Source organism: Anguilla anguilla, chromosome 13 (assembly GCF_013347855.1).
Source record: "Anguilla anguilla isolate fAngAng1 chromosome 13, fAngAng1.pri, whole genome shotgun sequence".
Taxonomy (NCBI): domain Eukaryota; kingdom Metazoa; phylum Chordata; class Actinopteri; order Anguilliformes; family Anguillidae; genus Anguilla; species Anguilla anguilla.
The window spans coordinates 12,468,765-12,492,343 of NC_049213.1; the positions used below are offsets into that span (position 1 = coordinate 12,468,765).

A 23,579-nucleotide genomic window follows, 5' to 3' on the forward strand; every position below is an offset into this window, starting at 1 on the left:
CTGGTATGAGCGTAGCTGTAGTACTGGTCTTTAAGACTGGGAGTAATAAACAGACTGGTATGAGCGTAGCAGCAGTACTGGTCTTTAAGGCTGGGAGTAATAAACTGACTGGTATGAGCATAGCTGTAGTACTGGTCTTTAAGACCGGGAGTAATAAACAGACTGGTATGAGCGTAGCTGTAGTACTGGTCTTTAAGACTGGGAGTAATAAACAAACTGGTATGAGCGTAGCTGTAGTACTGGTCTTTAAGACTGGGAGTAATAAACAGACTGGTATGAGCGTAGCAGCAGTACTGGTCTTTAAGGCTGGGAGTAATAAACTGACTGGTATGAGCATAGCTGTAGTACTGGTCTTTAAGACCGGGAGTAATAAACAGACTGGTATGAGCGTAGCTGTAGTAATAATGTAATAAACAGACTGGTATGAGTGCAGCAGCAGTACTGCTCTTTAGGAGACGGGCAGGGGCGTACCCTCGGGGGTGGAGTCCCGCAGCAGGAGGTCCTCCTGGCCCTGCTCCAGCACGCGGACCTGGAAGAGGGGGCGGCCGTCGGCCTCGGCCACGCGGCAGCGGTAGCGGCAGCGGCGGTTGGGCGCGCGGGTGCTCCAGTAGAAGCGCGTGGCCTCGTAGCCCACGGGGAAGATGGCGGTGGGCGAGTGGAAGGCGGCCATCTGCGCGGGCAGCAGCTGGCCCGGCGCGTGGAAGATGAGGCCGCCCACGCGGAAGGTGTGCAGCCGGTCGCCGCGGCGCAGCACGCCCGCCATCTGCTTGAGCTCGTCGCGCTCCACGTAGACGCGGCGGAAGACGGCGAAGCTGCCCAGCTCCTCGCAGGCGGCGCCCTTGGCCCGGTGCTGCGGGCACAGCATGGTCTTGTCCTTGAAGAAGCCGCACTGCGCCCGGATGGCGCAGGCGAAGTGGAAGGAGGCCAGGCAGCGGGGGCGGGCGCAGCCCACCGTGGCGCCCGCCTTGCGGCAGCCGGCGCAGCGCGTGCGCACGCCCCGCCGCAGCGCCGCCTCCACGTTGACCAGCGCCCCGCCCTGCGTCTCGTACACCTCGGTGGACCACAGGGCGCAGTTGAGGTGCGCCCACAGGTCCACGTCCACGTTGAGCAGGCGCCCGGGGCCGTCGGTGGCGCCGTCGCCCTCCTCGTGGCAGAAGCAGCAGCAGCGCAGGTCCCGGGGCGGCCGGTCCGGCCGCAGGGTGATGCGCAGCCGCTCCAGGAGCTCCGTCACGCCCTCGCCGCCGCCGTCGTCCTCCTCCTCCGCCCGCGGGGCCGCCCCGTCGCCGGGCGCCGGAGTCAGGCGCTTCCACCGCAGGCCCTTCCACTTCTTCGCCTCGGGCGCCGGCTCCTCCCCGTCCGCCGGCGGCGACCGGCCGCGTGGGGGGGCGGTGGCGGCGGCGGCGGCGGGGGGGTCCGGGTCGGCCCGCGGGGTGTAGGCGGGGTCGGGCTCGGGCTCGGTTTTGATTGGCGGGCTCCCGGGGGCGGAGGAGGGGAGAGGGGGGCTGGGCTCAGCCAGAGCCTGAGGGGGGGGCGGCGGCAGCGCCGGCGGGGGAGGCGGGGAAGGTGGGGCCACGGGCGGGGAGGGAGGAGAGGGAGACTCCGGGGGAGACTCCTCCACCGGAATGACGGGCAGGCGACGCACGTCCAGATCCAGATCGTTGTTGATGTAATGGTGCTGGACCGGCCTGTCCTGCGGCTCTGAAGGCTCCTGACAGAAACACACGGATCGTTCAGTACAATATAAAACAGTAAAGCAGGAAATACGCTTTAAATGAGGAGCAGAAGGCACCTTAAAGGGACAATGAGAGGAGCTGTGGCAGAAGGTGAAAGGGTACCCACCTGGTCTATTATGGACAGGATGTCCATCTGCTTCTTCAGTGAGCAGCCAGGCAAAGACAGGCCACCCTGCTTCAGCCAATCAGCCTTCTCCTCCTTCTCCGCAGGGTCCGACTTCACGCGAACGGCCGCTGGAAGAAAGAGGCTCATCCTTATCCCGGCAATTTTTTGAAACGTTCTGTTTTTGCTTTCCTCACAAATGCGCACACTTGTCTGTGTGTCTTTGCTGCAGTGTCCTCCGTGAACAGCGGATGGTGCGGACCGGACGGAGCTTTCCGGGCAGACATACCGGGCGTAGCATCAGCGGGGGCTGTGCTGGGCTCGCCGTCCCCCGGTGGAAAGGTGACTTCATAAGTGCTGGGCGTCTCCACCCGCAGGAGCTGAGCCATGGTGGCCATCACCGCGCTCAGGTTCTGAGGGAGAGCAGCGAGAAACCGAGCGTTAGCACGACAGGACGTTAGCACGATGGAGCGTTAGCACGACAGAGCATTAGCACGACAGGATGTTAGCACGACCGAGCGTTAGCACGATGGAGCGTTAGCACGACAGGACGTTAGCACGATGGAGTGTTAGCACGACAGAGCATTAGCACGACAGGACGTTAGCACAACGGAGCATTAGCACGACAGGACGTTAGCACGACGGAGCATTAGCACGACAGGACGTTAGCACGATGGAGCGTTAGCACGACAGAGCATTAGCACGACAGGACGTTAGCACGACGGAGCGTTAGCACGATGGAGCGTTAGCACGACAGGACGTTAGCACGATGGAATGTTAGCACGACAGAGCATTAGCACGACAGGACGTTAGCACGACAGGGGAGCGCTTCTTGGGCACCTTGGCCGCGCCTGTGGCGAGAGTAAAGGTGACGGACACGTCGCCGCTCTTGGGCTCGTCCCGGTGGCTCGACCCAGGAGCCTCCTTCCCAGCATGCTCGGGGAGCTGGCTCGGCGCTCCTGGCGGCTCAGTCTTGGGGAAAACTGGAGAAAAGGGAGAGAAGGGAGAGTCGGACCTTTCAGATGTTTTCTGAGCAGAAAATAAAAAAGTGATTCTGAAGTGCATTGGAGTTACGATTGAGAATTCATTCAAGCTTCCAGCTGAAGGAAATGACACATACGTGCACACAGACAGACAGACAGAGACAGGAGGGACAGACAGACAGACGGACGGACGGAGACGCAGACACAGTGACGTACCGGGTATGGCGGCGCGGGGGATGATGGGAATGACGGGGGAGGCGGTCTCCTCCCTGTCCCCGGGCCGGCGCTGGCCCAGCAGGGGGAACCGCGGCACGTCGTCCTGCAGCACGCTCTCCGGGGAGGAGGCCAGGACCACGCTGTCCGGGGCGTCGCTGTCCTCGTCGCTCTCCATTCTGAAACGCACGCGCTCAGTCAGGCCCGTCTCACGCCGCGCCTGTCACGCGAGGCGTCGCTTCTCACCAGAAGACTTTCTAAATCATTTCCTTGGTTACTCGTCGTGTTTCTATATTTCAAATGAAAACTAACCAGATCTTTTAATACATCTTTTAAATTAAGTTCATGAATATCAGAATCATTGGCAATAAAACATACAAAAAGTGATATTCGCATTACACAACACATTCAACATTTTACGTCATATTTCATCTACCACTTACTGTACATACAGAACAGTTGGACATATAAAAGGGCAACATGAAGTGACTGAGGAGAGGTGGAGTCATTAACCCTCCAACAGCAATGAAGGCATGCAGGAATGGGCGCGGCCCACAGGGGGCAGTACCTGACGTCCTCGTTCTGGTTGTGGGGAGGCGTGGGGAGGGCGGCCAGCAGGTCGACGCTCTTGGCCTCCTTCGCCGCGGCGTCTGTGGGGCGCAGCGGAGGAGCGTTAGGAGCGTGAAGCGAGGCGCGCGGCGCCGACGGCGTTCGGCGGGACGAGGGGTCCCAGACTCACCCGTGGCCTCGGCTTCCTTCCGCGCGTCGGCCGGCTCCTCCTCGCCGGTGGTCACGCCGTTCAGCAGCTTGTGGTGCACCGAGGGCGGAGGCGTGGGGGGCAGGGAGGAGGGAGGGGTGGGTGGGTTGCTGAGGTGGTTCTGTGGAGAAGGGGTGGAGCAGCGCAGCGTAGTGGTTAAGGACGGAGTACCCGCAGAATTTCTCTTCAAGGTACTCAGAAACGAATCCAGTAAGTCAGTATAGCATAGATCCAGCACAGACCCGCCAAACACCTAAACTATAATATAGCTTAAGAGGAAGTGCAGGTGAAATGCATTTTGGATAATGGCTGCGATTGGCTGGAGTCTCGGACAGGGTGTGTACTCTGCACCTCAATCTTCATTGTACAAGACTGTACATCTGATTTCTGAGCCGAGAGAAGCCCCCCAAACTGTTTCATCACGCTTTTTAATGGTGGAAAGGCAGGAGCAAACATTGGCGGAAACTGCCTGCCCAGACCACTTTTACACCCAGGTGCATTCGCACTCAAATACACCTTTACCTGCCAATCTGTGTATGCAGTCATTTGAAGTAATGCATATATCCTGCCCAGAATTACATGGGGAACACAACGGTTATCATGATAATCCTGGTCATGATAATCAACAGAAGCCATACAGGGTCAACAGAGCACTGGCCTAGCCGACGGGGAGCCACTGACTGCGCCCCTCCGAGCTCCGAGCCTGACCTTGGAGAGCAGCTGGGAGTAGTAGTCGGGGGTGTCGTCCAGCACCGCGCTGCCGAAGGAGCCCTTGAGCCGGGCCTTGCCGTCGGCGGGGCTGCTGCCGAACGGGGCGAACACCTCCAGGTTGGCCGCGATGCACGGCTCCATCAGGGGAAGGAGAGCGAGCTCCTGGAGGCAGAACAATCGGTGGGAATTGGGGTTAGTTTATCCCAGAGACCCCAGAGGGGGGCCAGGTCCCTTGTCTAGAGCTGTGCTACGGGCGCCAGTCTGGTTGGAACCTCCATGAAGACGTGAACTGTGGACAATAAAAAGCCCTGCAACTAGCTGGGGATCTATACAGGTGGTCAAAGTAAATCATGATGACTTACTGTTCCCTGAGGCGACTAACCCTCTCCCCACGGCACATAAAAGACTGCATGAAACACTGCTTTTCCTTAGAGAGCAATCCTGAGAGGCTGGTTGGGCCTCCTTATCATGAAGTCATTCTATTTGTATCCCATCCCGTTGATATTTTAGTTTTGGATAAAACAAAAAAGGTGCAAAAGAACCAGTTGTTCTTGCCCGACCCAACAGCCCTGGCTATGACAGCACAGCAGCTAGTTCTTTACGTGAAGGACTAAAAACCCTACGGTGGTGTCCGCTCACCTGCTTCAGCTGCTTCATCAGAGCTTCGGCGGTGTTTCCTGCGTCCTCCTTTTTGGGCTTCTTGCGCCAGTTGGGGGGACCCTTGGCCTTCGGGACGGGAGCCTTCTTGGTGACGGCCTGCATGTCCTGTGGAAGGACGGGGGGGGGGGGGGGGGGGGGACAGACGCATGGAAAAAAAAGATGAAAGAAAGAAAATGCCTATATGAATTCATAAAGAATTTGTTCAAATTGTATGCTTGTGATACATGAATCATGAGCCTGTAGCCATTTCTAAACATGGTGCGTGCAAATACCACAAACAGGCTTATACAGACAACGGTCAATTTGTCTACATGATAACGTAAAACCTCATAGTTCAATGTCTAACATATACAGATGTTTTTTTTCCTTCTTTGTATATCGGAACGGGCCGCCAGCAGATGGCGCACTGCGAGACGCGGAGTCAGCGCCCCTCACCTCCATGTTGCGCGGCGTCCCCTGCAGCTTCTGCTCCAGCATGGCCAGCTTGCTGTCGATGTGGCCGTTGATCTCGCTGTGGGAGCTGTCGGCCGTGCGCTGGGCCGCCGCCGCCTGCAGGTTCTTGGTGCGCAGCAGCTTCTGCAGGAGCAGGTGCCCGGTCTCGGCCCGCCGCGTCACCGGCTCGCCGTTGGCCTCGCGCTTGACGGCCCCGCCGCGGGCCTCGCCCCCCGCCTCCGCGCCGCACTGCACCTCCCGGGGCTCCTGTTTGATGGTCTGCGCGGTGATCCCGCACGCGGCCCTGTCCGGCTGCTCCGGGCCTTGGCTGGCGCCCCTCGGCGACGACGCCACGATTCCGGGCGCCTGGCCGAACGGGCCAGCTCCGCGAGCCGCAGAGTCGACCTGCCGGGCGTGGGCTGAGGGAGCCAGGGGACCCTGGCCAGAGCCGCAGTCCTGTTTCCTCACGGGAGGGAGGAGGCCAGTTTCCAAGGAGCCGGCCGGAGAGCCTTGCGGGACGGGAGGAGCCTGGAAAGGGCCTGAGGCGGTCGGTGTGCGGGGAGGTAGCTCTGGGCAGTGCGGCGGCGCTTGCGTGGGGGAGGGTTGGAACGTGCCCATAGGCTGTGCCAAGAGGTGGCGCTGTTGTTGTAGGTTCTCCTGTTGGGCAGACAAGGGATCTCCAGGAGAGTTCAGGCACAAGGCATCTCGGGGCGAGGCGGGGGTACTCACACGGCCCTGAGGAGTCATGGACCCCTGCCCCCTCGCCTGAATCAAGCCCATTGGACTTCTAACCCCTGGCTGGTGTGGGGCTGAGAGACCTTGCTGTTGAGTTTGGCTAAGTTGATGGTTAGCAGATGGTTGTCCCATTATGCTTTGATGTTGCTGATGCTGTTGTTGTTGGGAACCCATAATGCTTTGCTGAATCTGAGGTGCCACAACAGAGGGCTGACCCAGGACCCCTTGCTGCTGGGAAGAAGAGGGGCCCAGGGCCAGCTGGTGCCCAGAAGGTCCACGGTACACCTGCTGCTGGGCTCCGAAACCCTGCATTTGCTGGGCCTGGCCCAGCCTGTTCTGGGCCTGGCCTTGCCCCTGAGGCAGAGGGAGCCTCCCTTGCATCTGCTGCCGCTGGGCAATCAAGGCCTGGATGTGCTGGACCTGCTGGTTGGGCGTCAGGTGACGCAGCTGGGGGTTCTGGGCGATGAAAGCCTGGATTTTCACGGGTACCCTGATTTGCCCAACGGGAGCTCCCGGTCTCTGTCCCATCATGCCTTGCTTTTGCTGCTGAGCAAGGAGGCTAAGTTGCTGCTCCTGCTGGCCGGGGTGGACCAAGACGCTTTGCTGAGGCTGACCGACGCGGTTCTGCCCTACTACACCTTGCGGGTGCCCCGCAACTGCTGGCCCCTGCTGCATCATGTAACTCCCCTGCTGCACTTCCTGCTTCACCACAGTCACCGCAGGCATCTCTCCGCTTAGGGGGGCCTGCCCTTGTAAGAGCATGCCGCCAGTCTGCTGCATGTGGCCAGAGTCTTGGGGTCTCTGCTGCAGGCTCTCGGTGCCAGCCTGTACTTGGGTTTGTGGGCTCCCTTGTATTTGTGGGCTCCCTTGTAGTTGAGGTCTGCCCTGAGTGGTTTCTGCAGACCCCAGCGGAGGGGGAGCAGGACTGCGCTCTCCTTGGAGCTGCTGGCTGGCTGGGTTGAGGAACCTCTGCTGCTGCTGCTGGGAGTGGAACATGGACCTTGGCACGGAAGCCTGCTGCTGGGGAGCAAGCTGCCCCTGCTGGAGCATTAACGCCTGTGGCCTCTGATGCTGCTGCAGCATCATCTGTTGGTTTTCCATCATCCCTTGCTGGGTGGCCATCATTCCTTGAGTTTGAGTCATCGTCTGTTGGCCTATGGGGTTCTGCTGCAGTGGAGTTGTGGACTGGTTTCCGGATGGGCCCTGCATTGCCTGAGCAGAGCCTTGATAACCCACAATCCCTTGCTGCTGTGGTAGCTGTTGTTGAGCCATTACAGGATTACCCATCATGCCTTGCTGTTGTTGAGCTAATATGGGATTACTCATCATTCCCTGCTGTTGTTGAGCCATTGCAATATTAGTCATCATGCCTTGCTGTTGAGGTGGCTGCTGCTGAGCCATTATGGGATTTCCCATCATGCCTTGCTGTTGAGGGGGCAGCTGTTGCGTCATTACAGAACTGTTCATCATGCCTTGCTGCTGTTGAGCTATTACAGGATTTCCCATCATGCCCTGTTGTTGAAGTTGCTTCTGTTGAGACATTACAGGATGACCCATTATGCCTTGTGGCTGTTGAGCCATTACAGAATTTCCCATGACACCTTGCTGCTGAGGTGGCTGCTGTTGAGCCATTAAGGGTTGACCCATCATGCCTTGCTGCTGTTGCTGCTGCTGCTGCATTTTCTGGACCAGCTGCATCCTCTGCTGGAGCTGCATCTGTCGTTCCTGCAGGAGCCTTGGATCAGGAGCTCTGGCCCCCTGGGGAAAGTAACCAGCGGAAGGGCCAGGGTAAGGCTGTCCTTGCTGTGCCCCAGGCAGAATCCCTGCACCAGGCATTCGGACAGGGGGCTGCCCCAGCCTCGGGGCCCCGTGCTGGCCCATCATCATCATGGGCCCCGGAACGCCGGGGATAATAGGGGCGCTCTGGATCGAGGAGCCGGGGGCCAGGAGACCCGAGTTCTGCTGCTGCTGCTGCTGCTGCTGCTGCTTGGTGCGATACTCTGTCATGAGCGTGATGTGCTCCTTCTGCTGCTTGCGAACCTGCAACGCAACCAATGACATCATTAACAACCCTAGCTCACAGCTCACATTCTCAATGCCAAAGACAAGTCATCGCCTATTCCTCAGGTCAAACATCAGCAACTTGGGCAAAAAATGAATATTCTCCTCCTCCTCCAGCACTTTCTGGGATTCAAGAATCCAACAATTAATGCACATGGGACATAACGAAAAGTAGGGGTGGGCAACATGACGATATTAGATCGTGAACGATTAAAATGTCTCCACGGTCTGCCTTTCCAGAGAGATCGGGAGTATCGGGCTACAGTGAAGCTGCAGTCAGCTGCACTGACAACGCTCATACACGGCATCCAACGTTGTTTTCTCAGCCAAACCTAAAATCACACTATTCGCTAGTCCCTGTTGGGCCTCCCCTAACAGACACACCAATAAACCAATAATAGCAAACAGTACGTAGCGCCTTGGATTTATTTTCCTACAGACTTAATACTTTGCAGAATTGCACTTGATTAAAATCTGGTACTTTGGCCCAAATGGTCTCTGTTATTCTTTTTTCTTTTAGGTTTTGTTTCCTTGAAGGGCAATATTTTCTTAAATAGGGATATTAGTTTCATTGCACTGTTCATTAATTCTTAAAAACCAACATGAAAAAGAATCGTGATCATATCGTGGATCGTGACCATGCCTGAAAAAAATTGTGATATGACATTTTTGCCATATCGCCCACCCCTAACGAAAAGGACTGCCAACAATTAGTAACAAAGATGGTTCATATTCTTGCTCCTTCAACTGAACATGGGCTAACAATGCACATCCAACCACCTCAGCCTGCTTATCCTGCCAGTCAGCCAATCGACACAGCCCCACTCGCTCACCTGGTCCAGCTGCTTCTGTATCTTGCTCTGCTGCTCGGTGACCAGCTTCAGCTTCTCGGCGTCGGCCTCGGCGAACGCGCGGCCGGCCTTCTTGGCGGTGCGCTGCTTGGCGCACAGCGCCTTGCGGGACTTGCGGTGCGTGCCGATCTGCTCCTCCAGGTACTTGAGCTGCATCTGCAGCAGCTGCTGCGTGTGCAGGAGCCACTCCTCGTACTGCTGCTGCTGGTCGCCGTCCCCTGCGAGACGAGCCGAGAAAAAGACGCCGGGGTCAGCTGCGGAATCGCCGATCGCTTGTTCGACCGGCTCGGCCGTCTGGCTAAAGCTAGCGCTGGGCAGCTGAAAATGACTTACTGATGTTTCCTGGTGCGCACTGGGGAGGGTTTGGTCTGGACTGCTCCGGGTTGATGGTTTCCCCTTCCTACAGACATGACAAACTGAAGTTTAATCACAGACTCCATCTCGTGCTGCAAGCTATAGAACACCGAGACTTGCCATTTGCTTCACCTAACGAAACATTAAGTATGCTAAAATTTGACGCAAGCCTCATGCATTTTGTTGCGAACTACACTACACGGGTCTTCTCTGAGCAGTAATGATCGCCACTGTGACATCAGACCACAGTCATCACATTACGGCAGTTCTGAGCTCCACATGGTTACCTTAGTGATGCCTGGAGGGAGCCCTGTAGCAAGCTGGCCCTGCGAGTCGCCAGTCAGACTTTGAGCCAGGAGAGACACCTGCTGCCTGTGTGCAAACACCAAGGTGGTTACTTCCTCAAAGCCCTCCAGAACAGAGCAGGCCAACACTGAAGATACATGACCAAGATGTGCTTGCGCAAACCCAATTTATTGTCCATAGGGACCTTTGGTCTATATGCCGGCACCAGTATTACCTGCTGACACCAGGTGGCACCCCAAGTGGGCCCTGTGCCATCACCCGCTTGATGCCCTTCAGGGCCACCATTTTGGCCTTTGCGATAGGGTCCATGATGTCATCTGCTGCAAACTTGTCGAGATCTGCAACACGTGGCAACAGCACCGTCATGACAACGCTCGAAAGCCACAGTCAGCATAGGTAGGTTCTTCTAAAACCAAGCCAAAAACCAAAGCCAGGACCGATGCCTTGGTGAAGCTGTTAACTGTGCCGTTACCTGTGTCTGGGAAGAAGTTGTTCACCGGGGCTTGCTGTTTAGACACCTGCTGCTGCGGGTTACCCAGTGTAGGATGCCCAGCTGGCTGTCCAGCTCCCATCATGCCCTGCTGTAAAGCCATGGTCACGTGGGGCGTCGGGCATGCGGCTGCGCCCAAGAGCCTTTGTTGCTGCTGCACACCTGGCTGACCCATAAGCCCTTGAGGCTGTTGGTGTTGACCAGGTAGACCGTGATGTTGGGTGCTCAGCGACCCTTGCTGGAATTGGCCCAGATGCTGCTGCTGCTGTTGCTGTTGCTGCTGCTGCTGCTGTTGACGCTGTTTCTGGAGCTCCTTCTTCTCATGCTCCAGCAGGTCCTGGATCAGCAGGGGCAGCTCGCTAGCCTCCAGGGAACTTTCCACTCTGTCCAGGTCCACACCAGGGGAGCGCTGTCCCCTGGCGGACGGGAAGGCGAGGGGATCCGCTTGCCCGGGGTGAGGGTACGACAGGCCGCTGGCGGGGTCGGACGGCTGGGTGGAAAGGCCACTGGGGGACTTGGTCGCGGTGTCCGGCCTGCCTAGCAGCATGGATACCGCCTCCCCCACCTCATCCTTCACCATAGCAGGTGTGGTCTGCTGTTGCTTGGATCCCAGGTCCCTCTCAAAGAGGGCTGCTGAGGTTTGAGACCCACCCAAGCCTGAGGCACCATCCTCCAGCTTGACCGTGCCAAGCCAAGGGGACCCTGAAGAGGAAGACCTTGGCTGTGCGGAGGCAACGGAAGTCACAGGTTTCTGATGAGGATCTGTGACAATGGACATACCATCTCGGAGTGTCTCCTGGCCTGGCAACGGCAAACCTGGTTTATCCTCCAATTTTATGTCCAAAGTGGCACCGGAAGGAGGCGGGGCTTCTCCCTCTGCCTCCACCAGCCGCAGCTGATCAGAGAAAGCATCCTTGGGGTCGCCTTGGTCGAGCTCGGGGTCAGTGTAAGCCAGCAGGTCAAATTCGTCGCACACGAGCAGGTCGTCCAGGTGTGGGTCGGCTGCCTCCAGGCTGTCCAGGTTGCCCAGCTCATCGTCCCCCTTGTCGGGGCCGAGGTCGAGGGTCGCCAGGTCGTCTTCTTCCTCCGCCCCCTCCTCTCCTCCCGCAGTACCCAGCCCTTTGGGGCCGAAAGGGTCGACGGCGTTGGGCTCGGGCAGGTCCAGGGGGCGGGGCCCGAGTGCAGGGGACGCAGCTGAGGTTTCGGTTTGCGGTGACTGCCGGTGGGGGAGGGGGTGGGGCCCGGGAGCAGAGGGGTGGGGCTGTAGGTGCGGCTGTAGGTGGGGCTGCGGGGGCCGCATGCCACTCTGCTGGGATGACGGTGTGAAAGCCAGGCCACTCTGCTGCTGCACTTGGGCGAGGTCTGGGCCCACCCCTGCCAAAGCATTGAGGGTGGAGGGCAAGGCAGCAGGGGGAACGGGAGACTGTGCAAAGGGGGTTCCCCTCTCCTGCTGGGGTGCGTAGAGGTGTGGGCGGGGCTGGGGGCCACCGGGAGGGAACTGATGACTGGGGAAGGTCCTCTGCACGTTGTGCCGGAGCTCGATGAACTGGGGAGGGGCCCCGGGGACGCGGGGGCCCGGCGCCAGGGCGCGAGGGTCTGGCATTCCCTGCACCCCCTGGACGTTCATGGGAACGCCGGGGAAAGGTCTCGGGCCGCCCGGCCCTGCCGCGGGCGGCTGTGGAAATCTCTGCAGGCCCGCTTGCTGACCGGGCCACGGGGCGGGGAACCGAGGCTGCGGGTGAAATCCCTGTAGGTTTTGGGAACCCTGTAGCCTACAAAGGAAGTCAATTTTCAAGAGTCAACACTCGATTGGCAACATGAAGAATAAATCCTAAATACCCGAGTCCAGGCTAGCCCAGACCGCTGCACCCGACGCTGAAATACTTCAGACCGGGCTGTACCTGACGGTGCTGGGGTCCACGTTCACAGGCATCCGAGGAGGGGGCGGGTGGCCGAGTTTATCCTCCATTGAGGCCGCTCCAGGGTGACCAACAGCAGCTTTGTCCTAAAAGCAATTGCAGCAGGGCAATAAGACAGGATGACAAGAACACTGGAACCGATTTACTGAAATGTTACCAAATGGTTATGACCTGGTCACAGGTCACAACCATATTTGAAGTACGGCTGTGGCTAACCCTGGTCCTGGACAGTAACAGGGTCTTTCTGGTTTGCACTGTTACTCAATAGTATGTTTCATGCTTTTTCCCAATTTGTAACGCCCAATCACGTTAATACTGCAACGCTCTTTGTAACCTCCACTGTTGACTTGGGAGAATGCAGACCAATGGGGTATGTGATGAAGCACTATAATCCCAGCCGACTGAAACCTTCCCATCCCTGAGCGATGCCACAGCTATTAGCCAGTTATCACTGACACGGTCCGGATTCAATACCAAACTATGGGGATCCGTCCATACTCTAGAACAATATCATAACAGGACGAGCTACCCAGCTGATTCAAAGGTGAAAGCACAACCCAGAAAACTAACGTTCAACATTCAAAAAACTGCAGAACGTTTGTTTGATGAGAAATTTCCCGGGCTGTTCTGTACCTGTGGGTAAGGAGGAGGTGGACGCAGGGTCTTATCCAGCTGGTAGGGTGCAGTTTCTCCCCCAGGCCAGTTAGCGGCACCACTATTAGCGGCGGCCGCTTCTTTTTCCTGACGAAGAGAGTTCCTCTGCATCTGATGTCGGATCAAAAGCTCTCGCAACCTCAGTCTCTGCAATATTACAGCATATAACAGACACGTTTTCACCCACAGAAAGGATTTATCCCGTTACTTTAACTGACATTGCCATCCTCCTTTTGAGATTTTTTAAATTCATGTCAGCCAGATTTCAATCTATAATATCAACTGAATATTTTCTGAGAAACACAGTTTCATTGTAGAAAATGCATTGCTAAATTACCACGGTGGCTCATACATAGTTCTTGCATGTCGAATATAAGATACTGGACTGTGCGTTGTTTAAGATCCAGTTCAGTTTCTTGTGTGTGCACTGTATACCAGGTATACCTGGTGAGGGACAGGTGCAGAGCTGAAGCTAGGCTGACACTCTGATTTTACCTGTCTGTGCTTCTCCAGCTCAGCCTGACTGAGGCCAATTAGGGCGGGGTCCTGAGGTCCCGCCAGGTCTGGGAGCTCCTGGGGTGGCCGGCCGGGGCCCTGCTGGGGCTCCCGTGGCCACGGAGAGGGTGCGTCGGGGGCCCCTGGGGGCAGCTGGGTCCTGGAGGGGAAGTTGTGAGCAGCTGTGGGCTGGGCTTGAGGCTGCAGGTGCTGGATCTGGGCCTGGGCCTGGGCAGGTGAGCACAGCTGAGGCCGACTCCCCGGGAACGCGCCCGAGCCGGGGCTCCGGCTCAAAGCGGGGAACCCAGGCGGCTTCCCAGAGAGGGGGTCCCCCGGGGAGGACGGAAGGGGAGGGGGTGGGGGCGGGGCCGGCTTGCTTTCGCAGGGAGAGCCCGCGAAGGCCGGGCTTCCTTCCGGGGTACCGGCGGCCGGGCGACAGGGCTTGAGCGGGGCGGCGAGCGGGTCTCTGGACTGGGGCCGCGAGGGCGGCCGGGAGCAGGGCTCGGGGGACTGGAAGCGCGAGGCGGCGGGCGACTGCGCCGAGAAGGCCTCGCTGGAGAGCGCTCCGGGGGTCAGCGGCGACCGCGCCCCAGGCTGGGGCTTGGGGCTGCTGGGCACCCTGGAGCAGGGGTCCTGCTGGGGGAGGGGAGAGCAGCCGCCCCCGGACAGGGGGCGAGGGGTGAGGGGCGGCTGGGCGTAAGGGTCCGACAGAGGGCCGCAGGGAGACTGGCGGTGGGCGTCGGGCGCGTGCCCAGGCGAGGCGGTCGCGTGGCAGCCGGCGGCGTCCCCCTGGTGCGCCCACGGCGTCGGGGGGGCCTTGAACAGCCCGACCCCCGGGCTGAGCGGCCCGGCCGGGGAGCCAGAGCCCAGGTCCGGGCCCGCGCCGCCACGGGGTGGGGACAGGAGGCGCGGCTCCACAGGGCCCCGGGCCTGAGGGCTCCCTCGGGGGCCCGAGGGTTCCTGGAAATGCGGGTGCTGCGCTCTGGGGAAGGGGTCCGCCTGCGGGGGTCTGCCGGGCAGCTGGGCGTGGGGGGCGGAGGGGTGGGCGTGGGGCTGGGGGGACTGAGGGGGGAGCTTGGGGAGGCCGTCGGTGGGAGTGCCGGCGGACACCGGCGTCTTCACCGGGCCCTCTGCGAGGAAGGCGGGGGAGGACCCCGCGGGGGCAGGGGGGACGGGGCTCTCCGCAGAGCCGGGCTGGGAGGGGTCGGGCGTGAGGCCAGGAGGGCGGATCTGGAGGTGCAGGGCGGGGCGGGGCCCGTCACAGGACCCAGGCTCAGTCTTCACAGTGCGACACACCTGGCTCTTCTCCTCCAACTGCACAACAGGAGCAGAGCGTGAGCACAGCGAAACATCCCATAATACCAACAGCGCATTACTCCAACACTCCAACGCTCCCACCAGCTGCATGGAGTAATACACATATAACAGGAATGCAGTGTATTGTATACTTTCTGAAGGTAGTCGCAAGTATTGTTTCTGAAAATATAGCGGCAGCAAAAAGTGTCGTTGTCTTTGTTGTTCTTGTTGTTTGCTCTGCAAGTTTTACAATGTGTGTTCTAAACTCGGTGAGTACCCGACCCCAACAACTCTGGAAATCTGTGAACGCTGGCACCCTCCGACCCATCCCAAAATGAAACTGGGGGCGGACGATAGTAAAGTAAAACCATCGCGAGGTCCGTACCTTCTGAGCCTTGCTGACGCGCTGGCTGGCTCGGTTGTCTTTGGCCTTTTGCTGAAAGAGGTAAAGAACAGATCAAACTCGGGCCTTTTCCATCACTTACTGCTACATCAGAACAGATCATCTGCAGGCTAGATAAACACACACACGCTGTCTCGGACGGGGGAGAGAGGAAAACAAATACAGCGCTCACCAGAAAGGGAGCCTTTTCGGCAGCAGAGATCTTCCTCCAAACCTTCATGATCTGTTTGCAGCGGCTGGACCAGTCTGTCAGGCACAGGAGGAGGAGCGGCACATTGCACATCACGACACACGACAACAAAAAACCCGAAAAGGCATTCCGTTCAGGGTAATGGTGGGTGTCCCCCTAACTCCCACACAAATGATTTTCCAGCACAGTGATCTGGGTAGTCCTGTTAATGTATTTGGGTATATAAACAAGAGTGATGAGGGTATTCCCGGTCAAATTTGGGGTATTTAAAGTCCATACACTGACCCGGATAGTCCTGTAACAGTTTGGAATATTTAAACAGAACAGTGACCTCGGTATTCCTGTAGGAACTCTGGATTACTCAGCCCTACGAAGAGTAGGTATTTTGGAATGTTTCTTTCAAAATGACAAGCCAGTGTTCTAGAACTCCATTGATTTCATTTACCAGTGGTGACTGTTACATCGGCATTAGAATGTTCAGTTAAGAACATTCTGATCATGTATTTGTGATCTCACACCTGAAAGGCTTAAGCACCACACCGACCTGGGTAGTCCTGTTTGAGGCTGGGGAAGTTGACGTTGGCGTAGAGGACGGGCGAAATGGTGGAGAGGTGGCCCAGCTCCTCGTCCTTCTCCCACCGCTGCAGGCTGCGCTGATTGTAGGACAGTCCGTCCCCCTCCGGCTCGGTGGGGGTGGTTGGAGTGGAGGGGGTGGCCGGGGTGGAGGGGGGGTCCCAGAAGCTCTCGTCTTCGTGGTCGGGGCTGAACAACCCTGCCCGGTCGCTGCAAACGTCCAGGCGAACGCCGGTTAAAGCAAGGTAGCGGCACAGCTGCACAGAGCAGATGAGCGAAGCTTTTTGCGGGTTTTTCTTACCCTCTGTCAAAAAACGGGGACTGGCAGAGTCCAGGGAAGGAGTCCATGAGACCTGTGGATGGGAGGACCCCAGAGAGAGAGCTGCCTGCACAGAACAGAGGCGCAATGTGGTGAGTGCTCAGAAGCACAGAAACCGCCAAAGATGTTTAGCATACAGATGCTACGCACAGTTCACAGTTCATTTCAGTTTTCCCGCTTGACTGTAAAGTCAGGGCAGCCAATATATAATCCCAATATTATTATTATAATTATCATTACTACTGCCGCTGCTGCTACTACCACCGTAGAATGACTCTCTCTCCTCAGTAACCCTCCCTCAGCTTACCTGGGGGTAAGCTTTTCGTGGGGCCCCCCAGGATTGGCCTCATGCCTGCTTGCAGCGTCCCGCCGAGGGAGGTGCTGTCCGACGAGCCGAGAACCTTCCGGAAGAACTGCTCAGAGTCCTGGCTCTCCGCCTCGTTGGGGGGCCCTGGAAAACAGACCAGGGTGGCATCACTCCAGGGCAATGAGAGGGCAGGAATGGGGGGGGGGGATAGGAATGGGTATCCTTCAGATTAAGCTGATACAAATGCGATACAATGGTGCCTGAACCGGTATCTTCTTTAAAACAGAGCTGAATAATGACAGTAAAGAACATTTTTTTTATTGCAAAGGCAAAAAATGAAAACTATTTGTTTTATTTAATTGTTTAAATTACTACCGTTTCGCTTTTGCCATTTTGACTGAATTTGACATTAAATAGCTTGCTAACGGTACTTGCTGTCACTGACCGAGTTGACAAAGTGAGTGTAACGTTAGCGAGGGAAGGCGTGTGGCACCGGAATGAGGCTCCAAAGCCTGCCTTGCGAATCGGTCTGGTAGGAATCGGTCTTATGGAAACCAGTACCAGGCTTGAGTAACTAACCCTAAGGAGCGCTGCAAAGAGGGTGCGATGGTTAGCTCTCAAGAGGGACTGTGGAGCACCCCTAAGCTTCCGGACCGCCCCTTCAGCCACCCCCCACAGGTAGTTAAACCTGAACGAGGGCGCCCCCTTCGGGCCGGCATGCGCCCGGCGGAGGAGCTGACACGCGGTCTACAGGCCACGATGGCAGCGGCAGTACTGTTAGCGTACTGCTCCCAGCTCTACAGGTCGCCTCAGTCACCAAACACAACGACAAAAAAAAAGCGAGCGTCCCACCTTCTGTGCCCTCCCGAGGCTGCGATGCCCCAGCCTCCTGCTTTAGGGGAGCGGGGGAACCCCCTGCCCCCTCCGTGGCACCCGCTGTGAAGGAGCGGAGGAGAAAGACATCGTTACTCGCCGCCCCGATGTAAGCACATGCGCCATTAGAGCAGAACCTCTCAGCTCTTCTTGTGTAGAGGTGTAGCACACAGAACGTTTCAGCCATGAATGTGTTAACAATTAATGCGACCCACTACGAGATTATGGTAAATGGTAAATGGACTGCATTTATATAGCGCTTTTATCCAAAGCGCTTTACAATTGATGCCTCTCATTCGCCAGAGCAGTTAGGGGTTAGGGGTTAGGTGTCTTGCTCAAGGACACTTCGACACGCCCAGGGTGGGGTTTGAACCGGCAACCCTCCGACTGCCAGGCAATCGGTCTTACCTCCTGAGCTATGTCGCCCCATATGAAATTCTGAAGTTATAAACTATGCATTGCATATTCCTAGTGATTGCTTAATGTATAACGAGAAAAGGCTATCACCAGAGCTACAATTAATCAGAATATCTTGACCTGTTTTCAAAAGACAGGCCAAGATATTAGTGCAGCCAATACTGTTGTCATTCTTTAAATTTGAGTTGAAATTCTATTTCTATTTTTAATACTTGGACTGTACCTCTGTGTAATTATTATATGTAACTTCTGTTGGTATCTGTAGTGTCGGGACGGAGTGTGGCACAGTGGGTAAGGAACTGGGCTTGTAACCGAAAGGTCGCAGGTTCGATTCCCGGGTAGGACACTGCCGTTGTACCCTTGAGCAAGGTACTTAACCGAAATTGCTTCAGTATATATCCAGCTGTATAAATGGATACAATGTAAAAATGCTATGTAAAAGTTGTGTAAGTCGCTCTGGATAAGAGCGTCTGCTAAATGCCTGTAATGTAATGTAATGTAGTGTATTAGTGTATGAACCCAGGATGAATAGCTAAACTGAACTAATTGGTTTCTAATCAAATGAAATAAATGAAAAGGCAGGTATGAGGGGTCACACCTGTTTGGGGGGGTGTGGGTTTGCCCCCCGGGTCCTGTGTGGCTGGGGCTGTGGGGTGCGGGGGCCGGGGAGGGCCCTGTGGGGGCCTCTGTCCCGCAGGGGCCTGAATCGCCCTCTTACTGAGGTCCAGCAGCGTCTTCCCGAAAAAGGCCTCCTGTACGGGAGGGGGGGGGGGGGGGAGAGGAAGAGTCACCGTGCTGATCCGTGCAGACGCACACACTCAACAGGCCCGCCTACACCAGACATCCTTCACACAGCGAAAACTGAAAACAGCATTTGGCCTGTTGATCTACACGAGATGGCGTACTGCCTCCAGGGCGGAGTTTGGGAAGCGGCGGTTTGGCGGCCGCGGCGGGTCAGGCAGTGGCGGGACGCACCTGCAGGTACGCGGGGAGCATGTCCTCCAGCTTGCTCCTCTTCTTGCCCCGGCGCTTTTTGGCATGCTCCGCCTCCGCCTCCGTCAGCTTGGCGTCCTGGGAGGCCTCCGGCTGAGCTCTGCTACAAACTACTGTAAAAAATCAAAAAAACGTTTCATTTTATTCTGTTTTTAAATGGCTTCACCTCCCATGATTACGGTTTTAGTTTAAACTTCTGGTCTGTTCTCTTTTCAAAGATGACTGCGTTCGTCCCCTTGTGGAGGAGAAAGAATAACACTAAGTGACTTTTGAATCAAGAGCCTTATGCACTGCGTCCTGTGTCCTAGCATACTGTGTGAAGTATGCAAAAAAATATCCTTCATACTATTTCCCAACTGTACTGTGGAAGTGTTGAAAGATGCCCCGCCCTTCCTCATGTGTCAATGTTCTTGAAGGAGCTGCGTCTCAAGCAAAGCTGTGTCATATTTAGGGGACTCGTTGCTCGTTTACTTCTTGAAGAGTACGCTCCTGAATGCACTCTGTGAACACTCGGAAATAAGTATATCATCTGAGGATTGCAAGTACACTACATTTAGAGAAAACTTTTTCTACTTAACTTTCTCATCGAGTGTACTCAACAAGCGTACTCAATGGTACGGAAGGGTGCTGATTCGGACACAGCCTGACGCTTACCTTCGTCCGTGGTTCTGTCTGGGGCCAGGCCCTCAGCCCCGCCCATCCCTTCGGCCACGCCCTCTCGTGTGGTGGGGGGCAGGATCCTCCCTCTCTTCAGCAGCAGGTTACACTTCCTCTGTCGCACCATGAACCCTCCGATCCCTGCGGCACACGGGCCAGTCGCAAAATCATTCGGGGATGCTCATCATTTAGCAATCAGCAGATGCTCTTTTCTACAGCAACTTGCAAGGCTTACGTTTAGTTACATACAATTTGGTTAAGCAACTGGATGCTTCCTGAACCAATGCAGGCTCAGTACCTTACTCAAGGGTACAACAGCAGTGCTCCACAGGGAAATCGACCCTAACGCCTATGACCTTATGCAAGCCCAAAGCCTAATTTATGCTCTGTAGACTGTAGCATGATATTTGGCATTTATACTTCACCCAAGGCCTAGGGGGAGGGTTCTGTTGTCTCTACAATCAAGAGACGCCAAACCCTTGACTTGCTTTTATGCATAAACTGTCCAACCACACAACGGGACAAGGTATGACGGAGTCCGCTACATAAAATTCTAGAAGTGCGTGACTTTGACAAAAAAAATGTTTTGCAACATATTTTCCAGTTGAGATCTCAGTTTTGTCGAGCTACACAACAGTTAGTCACAGGTCTGTACTTCAGTCATCACGCTTTACTACGGCATTAATGGAGCATTACATCACAACCGACAACAGCATATATTTAGGCTTATTTTATTTACTCTTTGCTCCATTTTTTGACCCAGATTTTTTCCCTGGGTCTCTGAATTTGGGACAACCGGCTGTATTCTTAAGCCCGCCTCATCACCGTGAAATAAGAGCACAGGCTGGTAGGACCTGGCCTGTATACGCCAGTACGGACTTGCGTGGGGTTTCCTACAGGGGATCACTGCCAATGGAAGCCGATGGCTGGGGAGGATCGGTAATGACGGACGAGTTCCCCGGAGGACTCGTGGTGTTCTTCTCTCCGGTAAAGCCACCATCATGAGGAGATCACAAGCCACCCCATACTACCCCCCCCAATTAGAAAACAGTTTTTTGATACTCAGAATATTATGATTTGCTAATCTGAATCTGACGGTCCTAGAAGCAATGTGTTTAAATAATGTCCAAAAGCAAGGGGCTGAACTTTTCTGTCTCATTTCAGCAGACCTGAGCAAGGTCACAGGTCAGATGTACAGCAGCCCCAGTAGCACGCAGGTCATGTGACGAAACGCAGGAGCGAGTCATGGGGGTGTGAAGCGCGCAAGGCGGCCGCTCTCTGACCTGGCCTGTAGGGCTTCCTCTTCTTCTTCTTGTCGTCCATCTCCTCCTCCGGTCCTCCTCCTTTCGCGCCCTCGCCGTCGGCTCCGCCCTCCGCGCCTCCCTCTGGGCCCCCTCCGCCGTCGGGGCTCCCGGGGGCCTCCAGCTTGGCGTCGCAGTCCATCGGCTCCCCGCAGCCTGGAGAGCAGGACACGCGACACCAGCGTTAATCAATGAATAGAAATCCTTAACCCTCTAGAAGCGACCTACGATTGGCTAAAGGCCAGCCATTCACTTCTCTCATCACGTTTATAATTTCAAATTCACAGACAATACCACGATGCAGTACAACATCCTGCGCTCAGATATGCATTAAGCATAAACACCGAGACCTCGGTTTGATTTTGCTGAGATCAGTCACGACCACAAGGCAACTATGAATTATGAAGCTGCGCTGCAGGGACAGTCAAACCTGGCCCTAGAGGCAAGTAGTGCTGCTGGTTTCATTTCTTCCCCTCTAATCTAGACTGATTTAAACCGGACACACAACGGGAGTTAAATCTCTGGTCGATTAGTGACATCGATCGATCAATAAACTCAGGCAGAAAAGAGCGGCAGTTTGGGTACCCCTGTCCTGCCAGACCGTACAGGGTTAAACCGCGCCCCTCACCCTCTCCCTGGCCGTCCTTCAGCTCCGCGCCGTCGCAGGTGTCCAGGCGGGGGCGCCGCGGCCGTTTCTTCTGCAGCTGCGGCAGGGAGATGCTGCGCAGGAGGGCCATGCCCGTCTCCGTCAGCCACACCCCCTCCAGCCGGTAGAACTGGGGCTCTGCGAGGGTCCGACCGTTCCCAGAAACACACAGACGGGGGGGGGGGGGGAGGCCCGTTAAACCGGCGGCACTGACGCGCGAATCTGAGTTCTGTTCAGTCTCTCGCTTAAGTTAAGTTGTTTCTGTTCGATTCCTGACGCTAACAGAGCACCACAGCCCAACACATTGACTAATGCAGCTGGGTATCAATGCAGTAAGTGCCAGTGGGACTGATGGTCAGAGTCAAGGAGAACTGAGTTTCTCTGTAAGACAAGTAGGTATAAGTTGGGAGATAGTGGTGCATATTTGTTTCTTGCACAGGCCAAAATTAACAGGTCATTTAATTTAGTAGAGAGTACACAGTCTGACATTTTGTCCAAGTTCAAGTCCGGGCATCTTTTTGAAGGTCAGTAAATTACAACTGACACACCAAGCCCAACAAAATACTTACAAGTGCTGCAGGCAGCTAACAATGTAAGCACTGGCCCTAAAGACATGTACAAACAATTCCACAGAATACCACATACCTGGTTCTTTCACTTTCAGAGGAGCCAAGTAGGAAGGTGTCACTACAGCTGTGAAATAAAACCCAAAATTAAGGAAGTATGAAAAGGTTTAGCGAGCACGCGGATGAGCGCTAGCCGCTGGCACAGACCTTCAGGTACAATGTCATAAAAACATGAGCATTTCTGATGCTGAAAACAGGGTATTCAGGTAATCTGGGCAAATCATGCTGCCTGCAGTCTAGAGCACTCCCAGCACCGTCAAGCTGGACCTTCTCCAAGGGTTTCTACTGCCACTAAGAGTTCTGGTGAGCTAGCCCACAAAGTACGGTGTGGAAACGTACCAAAATTGAACTGAATAATTTCCATCTATGTCTGGCTGGTAAAACTTAACCCGAAACAACCTGAATAATCCTCCTGCGTCAATATCACATACATAAATATAAAATACCCCTTTTCTCTTTCCTGCAACTTTATACACTTTCTTTTTGACAAGCTACTGGCTTTATAGTGACAGGTCTATGGGAGTCAAGGGGTTTGTCGCTCTGGATAAGAGCGTCTGCCAAATGCCTGTAATGTAATGTAATGTAATGTTTGTGGTCCATAAGAAAATAAACTTCAAGCTGCTCATACAGAGATGTCATGCTTCCAGAGGTAGCAAAGAGAACGACCCCTTTAAGTCAGACGCACAGAACCAATCTTGTTGCCCTTCTCTGTACTTTCTCCAAGAGCTTTTATATAGTGTGGTGGCCTGCCTAGACCAGAATGGCCAGTCATGCAGAGGAGCAAGTGAGCATTTACCGACGGGTCTGGGGAAATAGGGGGAGCAGCCAGTGCAGGTGAAGCCCTCGTCAGACGCCTGCTCCGCCTCGTCCTCAGTGTACAAGCCCTCACAGACCGCATGCACCCACCTGCAGAAACACACACACACACACACACACACACACATACACACACACACACACACACACACACGCACGCACACGCACACACACGCACACACACGCACACACACGCACACACACGCACACACACAATCACACGCACACACACACACACAAACATACACACATACACGCACACAAACAAACAAACACAAACACACACAGAAGGTTTTACTAGATGAGTCATGATTACCGCAGTAAGACACACGTCCACGCTGGCAGGAATCCCAGGGCTTCACGGCTGTTATAAACGTTACGAGGGAACGTGCTCGTTTGAGCTGAACTCCTCCCCCCTCCGTCGCCACGGCGGCGCTCACCGGTCGCAGTGCTGGCACTGCAGCAGCAGCTCCTCCTCGGCGAAGTCCTGGCAGCAGACGGGGCAGGTCTTGAGGCTGGCGCAGGGCCCGCAGTGCGTGTAGCTGCTCTGCCACTCGCAGTGGAAGCCGGGCGTGGTGGCACCGCACCGCACGCATCGCACGCACCTGGGCACAGAGGGAGGGCGGGTTAGTGCCCCTATTCAAACAGCAACTGACAAAATGCTAATAAGGTAAACCTGAGGGAAACACACTGGTCTGCCACATC

At 55.8% G+C, this 23,579-nt stretch overlaps 1 protein-coding gene across 7 annotated transcripts in view; it reads right to left on the minus strand.

Moving 5' to 3' along the window:
• The window catches only part of LOC118211876 (histone-lysine N-methyltransferase 2D-like), a 49,398-nt gene that overhangs the window by 6,938 nt on the left and 18,881 nt on the right, over positions 1-23,579 (minus strand). For all 7 annotated transcript variants that reach the window (XM_035389430.1, XM_035389431.1, XM_035389432.1 and 4 more), the window contains 32 exons: positions 23,315-23,479; positions 22,855-22,964; positions 22,078-22,125; positions 21,415-21,570; positions 20,769-20,942; positions 19,483-19,626; positions 18,811-18,941; positions 18,434-18,587; positions 17,398-17,481; positions 16,546-16,689; positions 16,221-16,305; positions 15,891-16,129; positions 15,329-15,402; positions 15,139-15,189; positions 13,458-14,771; positions 12,942-13,109; positions 12,291-12,394; positions 10,372-12,161; positions 10,114-10,237; positions 9,881-9,965; positions 9,573-9,639; positions 9,222-9,457; positions 5,596-8,367; positions 5,140-5,265; positions 4,498-4,662; positions 3,772-3,910; positions 3,601-3,682; positions 3,036-3,211; positions 2,677-2,819; positions 2,126-2,249; positions 1,840-1,967; positions 472-1,708 (listed from right to left, as the gene is read on the minus strand). In XM_035389430.1, coding sequence (XP_035245321.1) covers positions 472-1,708; positions 1,840-1,967; positions 2,126-2,249; positions 2,677-2,819; positions 3,036-3,211; positions 3,601-3,682; positions 3,772-3,910; positions 4,498-4,662; positions 5,140-5,265; positions 5,596-8,367; positions 9,222-9,457; positions 9,573-9,639; positions 9,881-9,965; positions 10,114-10,237; positions 10,372-12,161; positions 12,291-12,394; positions 12,942-13,109; positions 13,458-14,771; positions 15,139-15,189; positions 15,329-15,402; positions 15,891-16,129; positions 16,221-16,305; positions 16,546-16,689; positions 17,398-17,481; positions 18,434-18,587; positions 18,811-18,941; positions 19,483-19,626; positions 20,769-20,942; positions 21,415-21,570; positions 22,078-22,125; positions 22,855-22,964; positions 23,315-23,479 — 10,739 coding nt within the window. The remainder of the gene's footprint in view (positions 1-471; positions 1,709-1,839; positions 1,968-2,125; positions 2,250-2,676; positions 2,820-3,035; positions 3,212-3,600; positions 3,683-3,771; positions 3,911-4,497; positions 4,663-5,139; positions 5,266-5,595; positions 8,368-9,221; positions 9,458-9,572; positions 9,640-9,880; positions 9,966-10,113; positions 10,238-10,371; positions 12,162-12,290; positions 12,395-12,941; positions 13,110-13,457; positions 14,772-15,138; positions 15,190-15,328; positions 15,403-15,890; positions 16,130-16,220; positions 16,306-16,545; positions 16,690-17,397; positions 17,482-18,433; positions 18,588-18,810; positions 18,942-19,482; positions 19,627-20,768; positions 20,943-21,414; positions 21,571-22,077; positions 22,126-22,854; positions 22,965-23,314; positions 23,480-23,579) is intronic.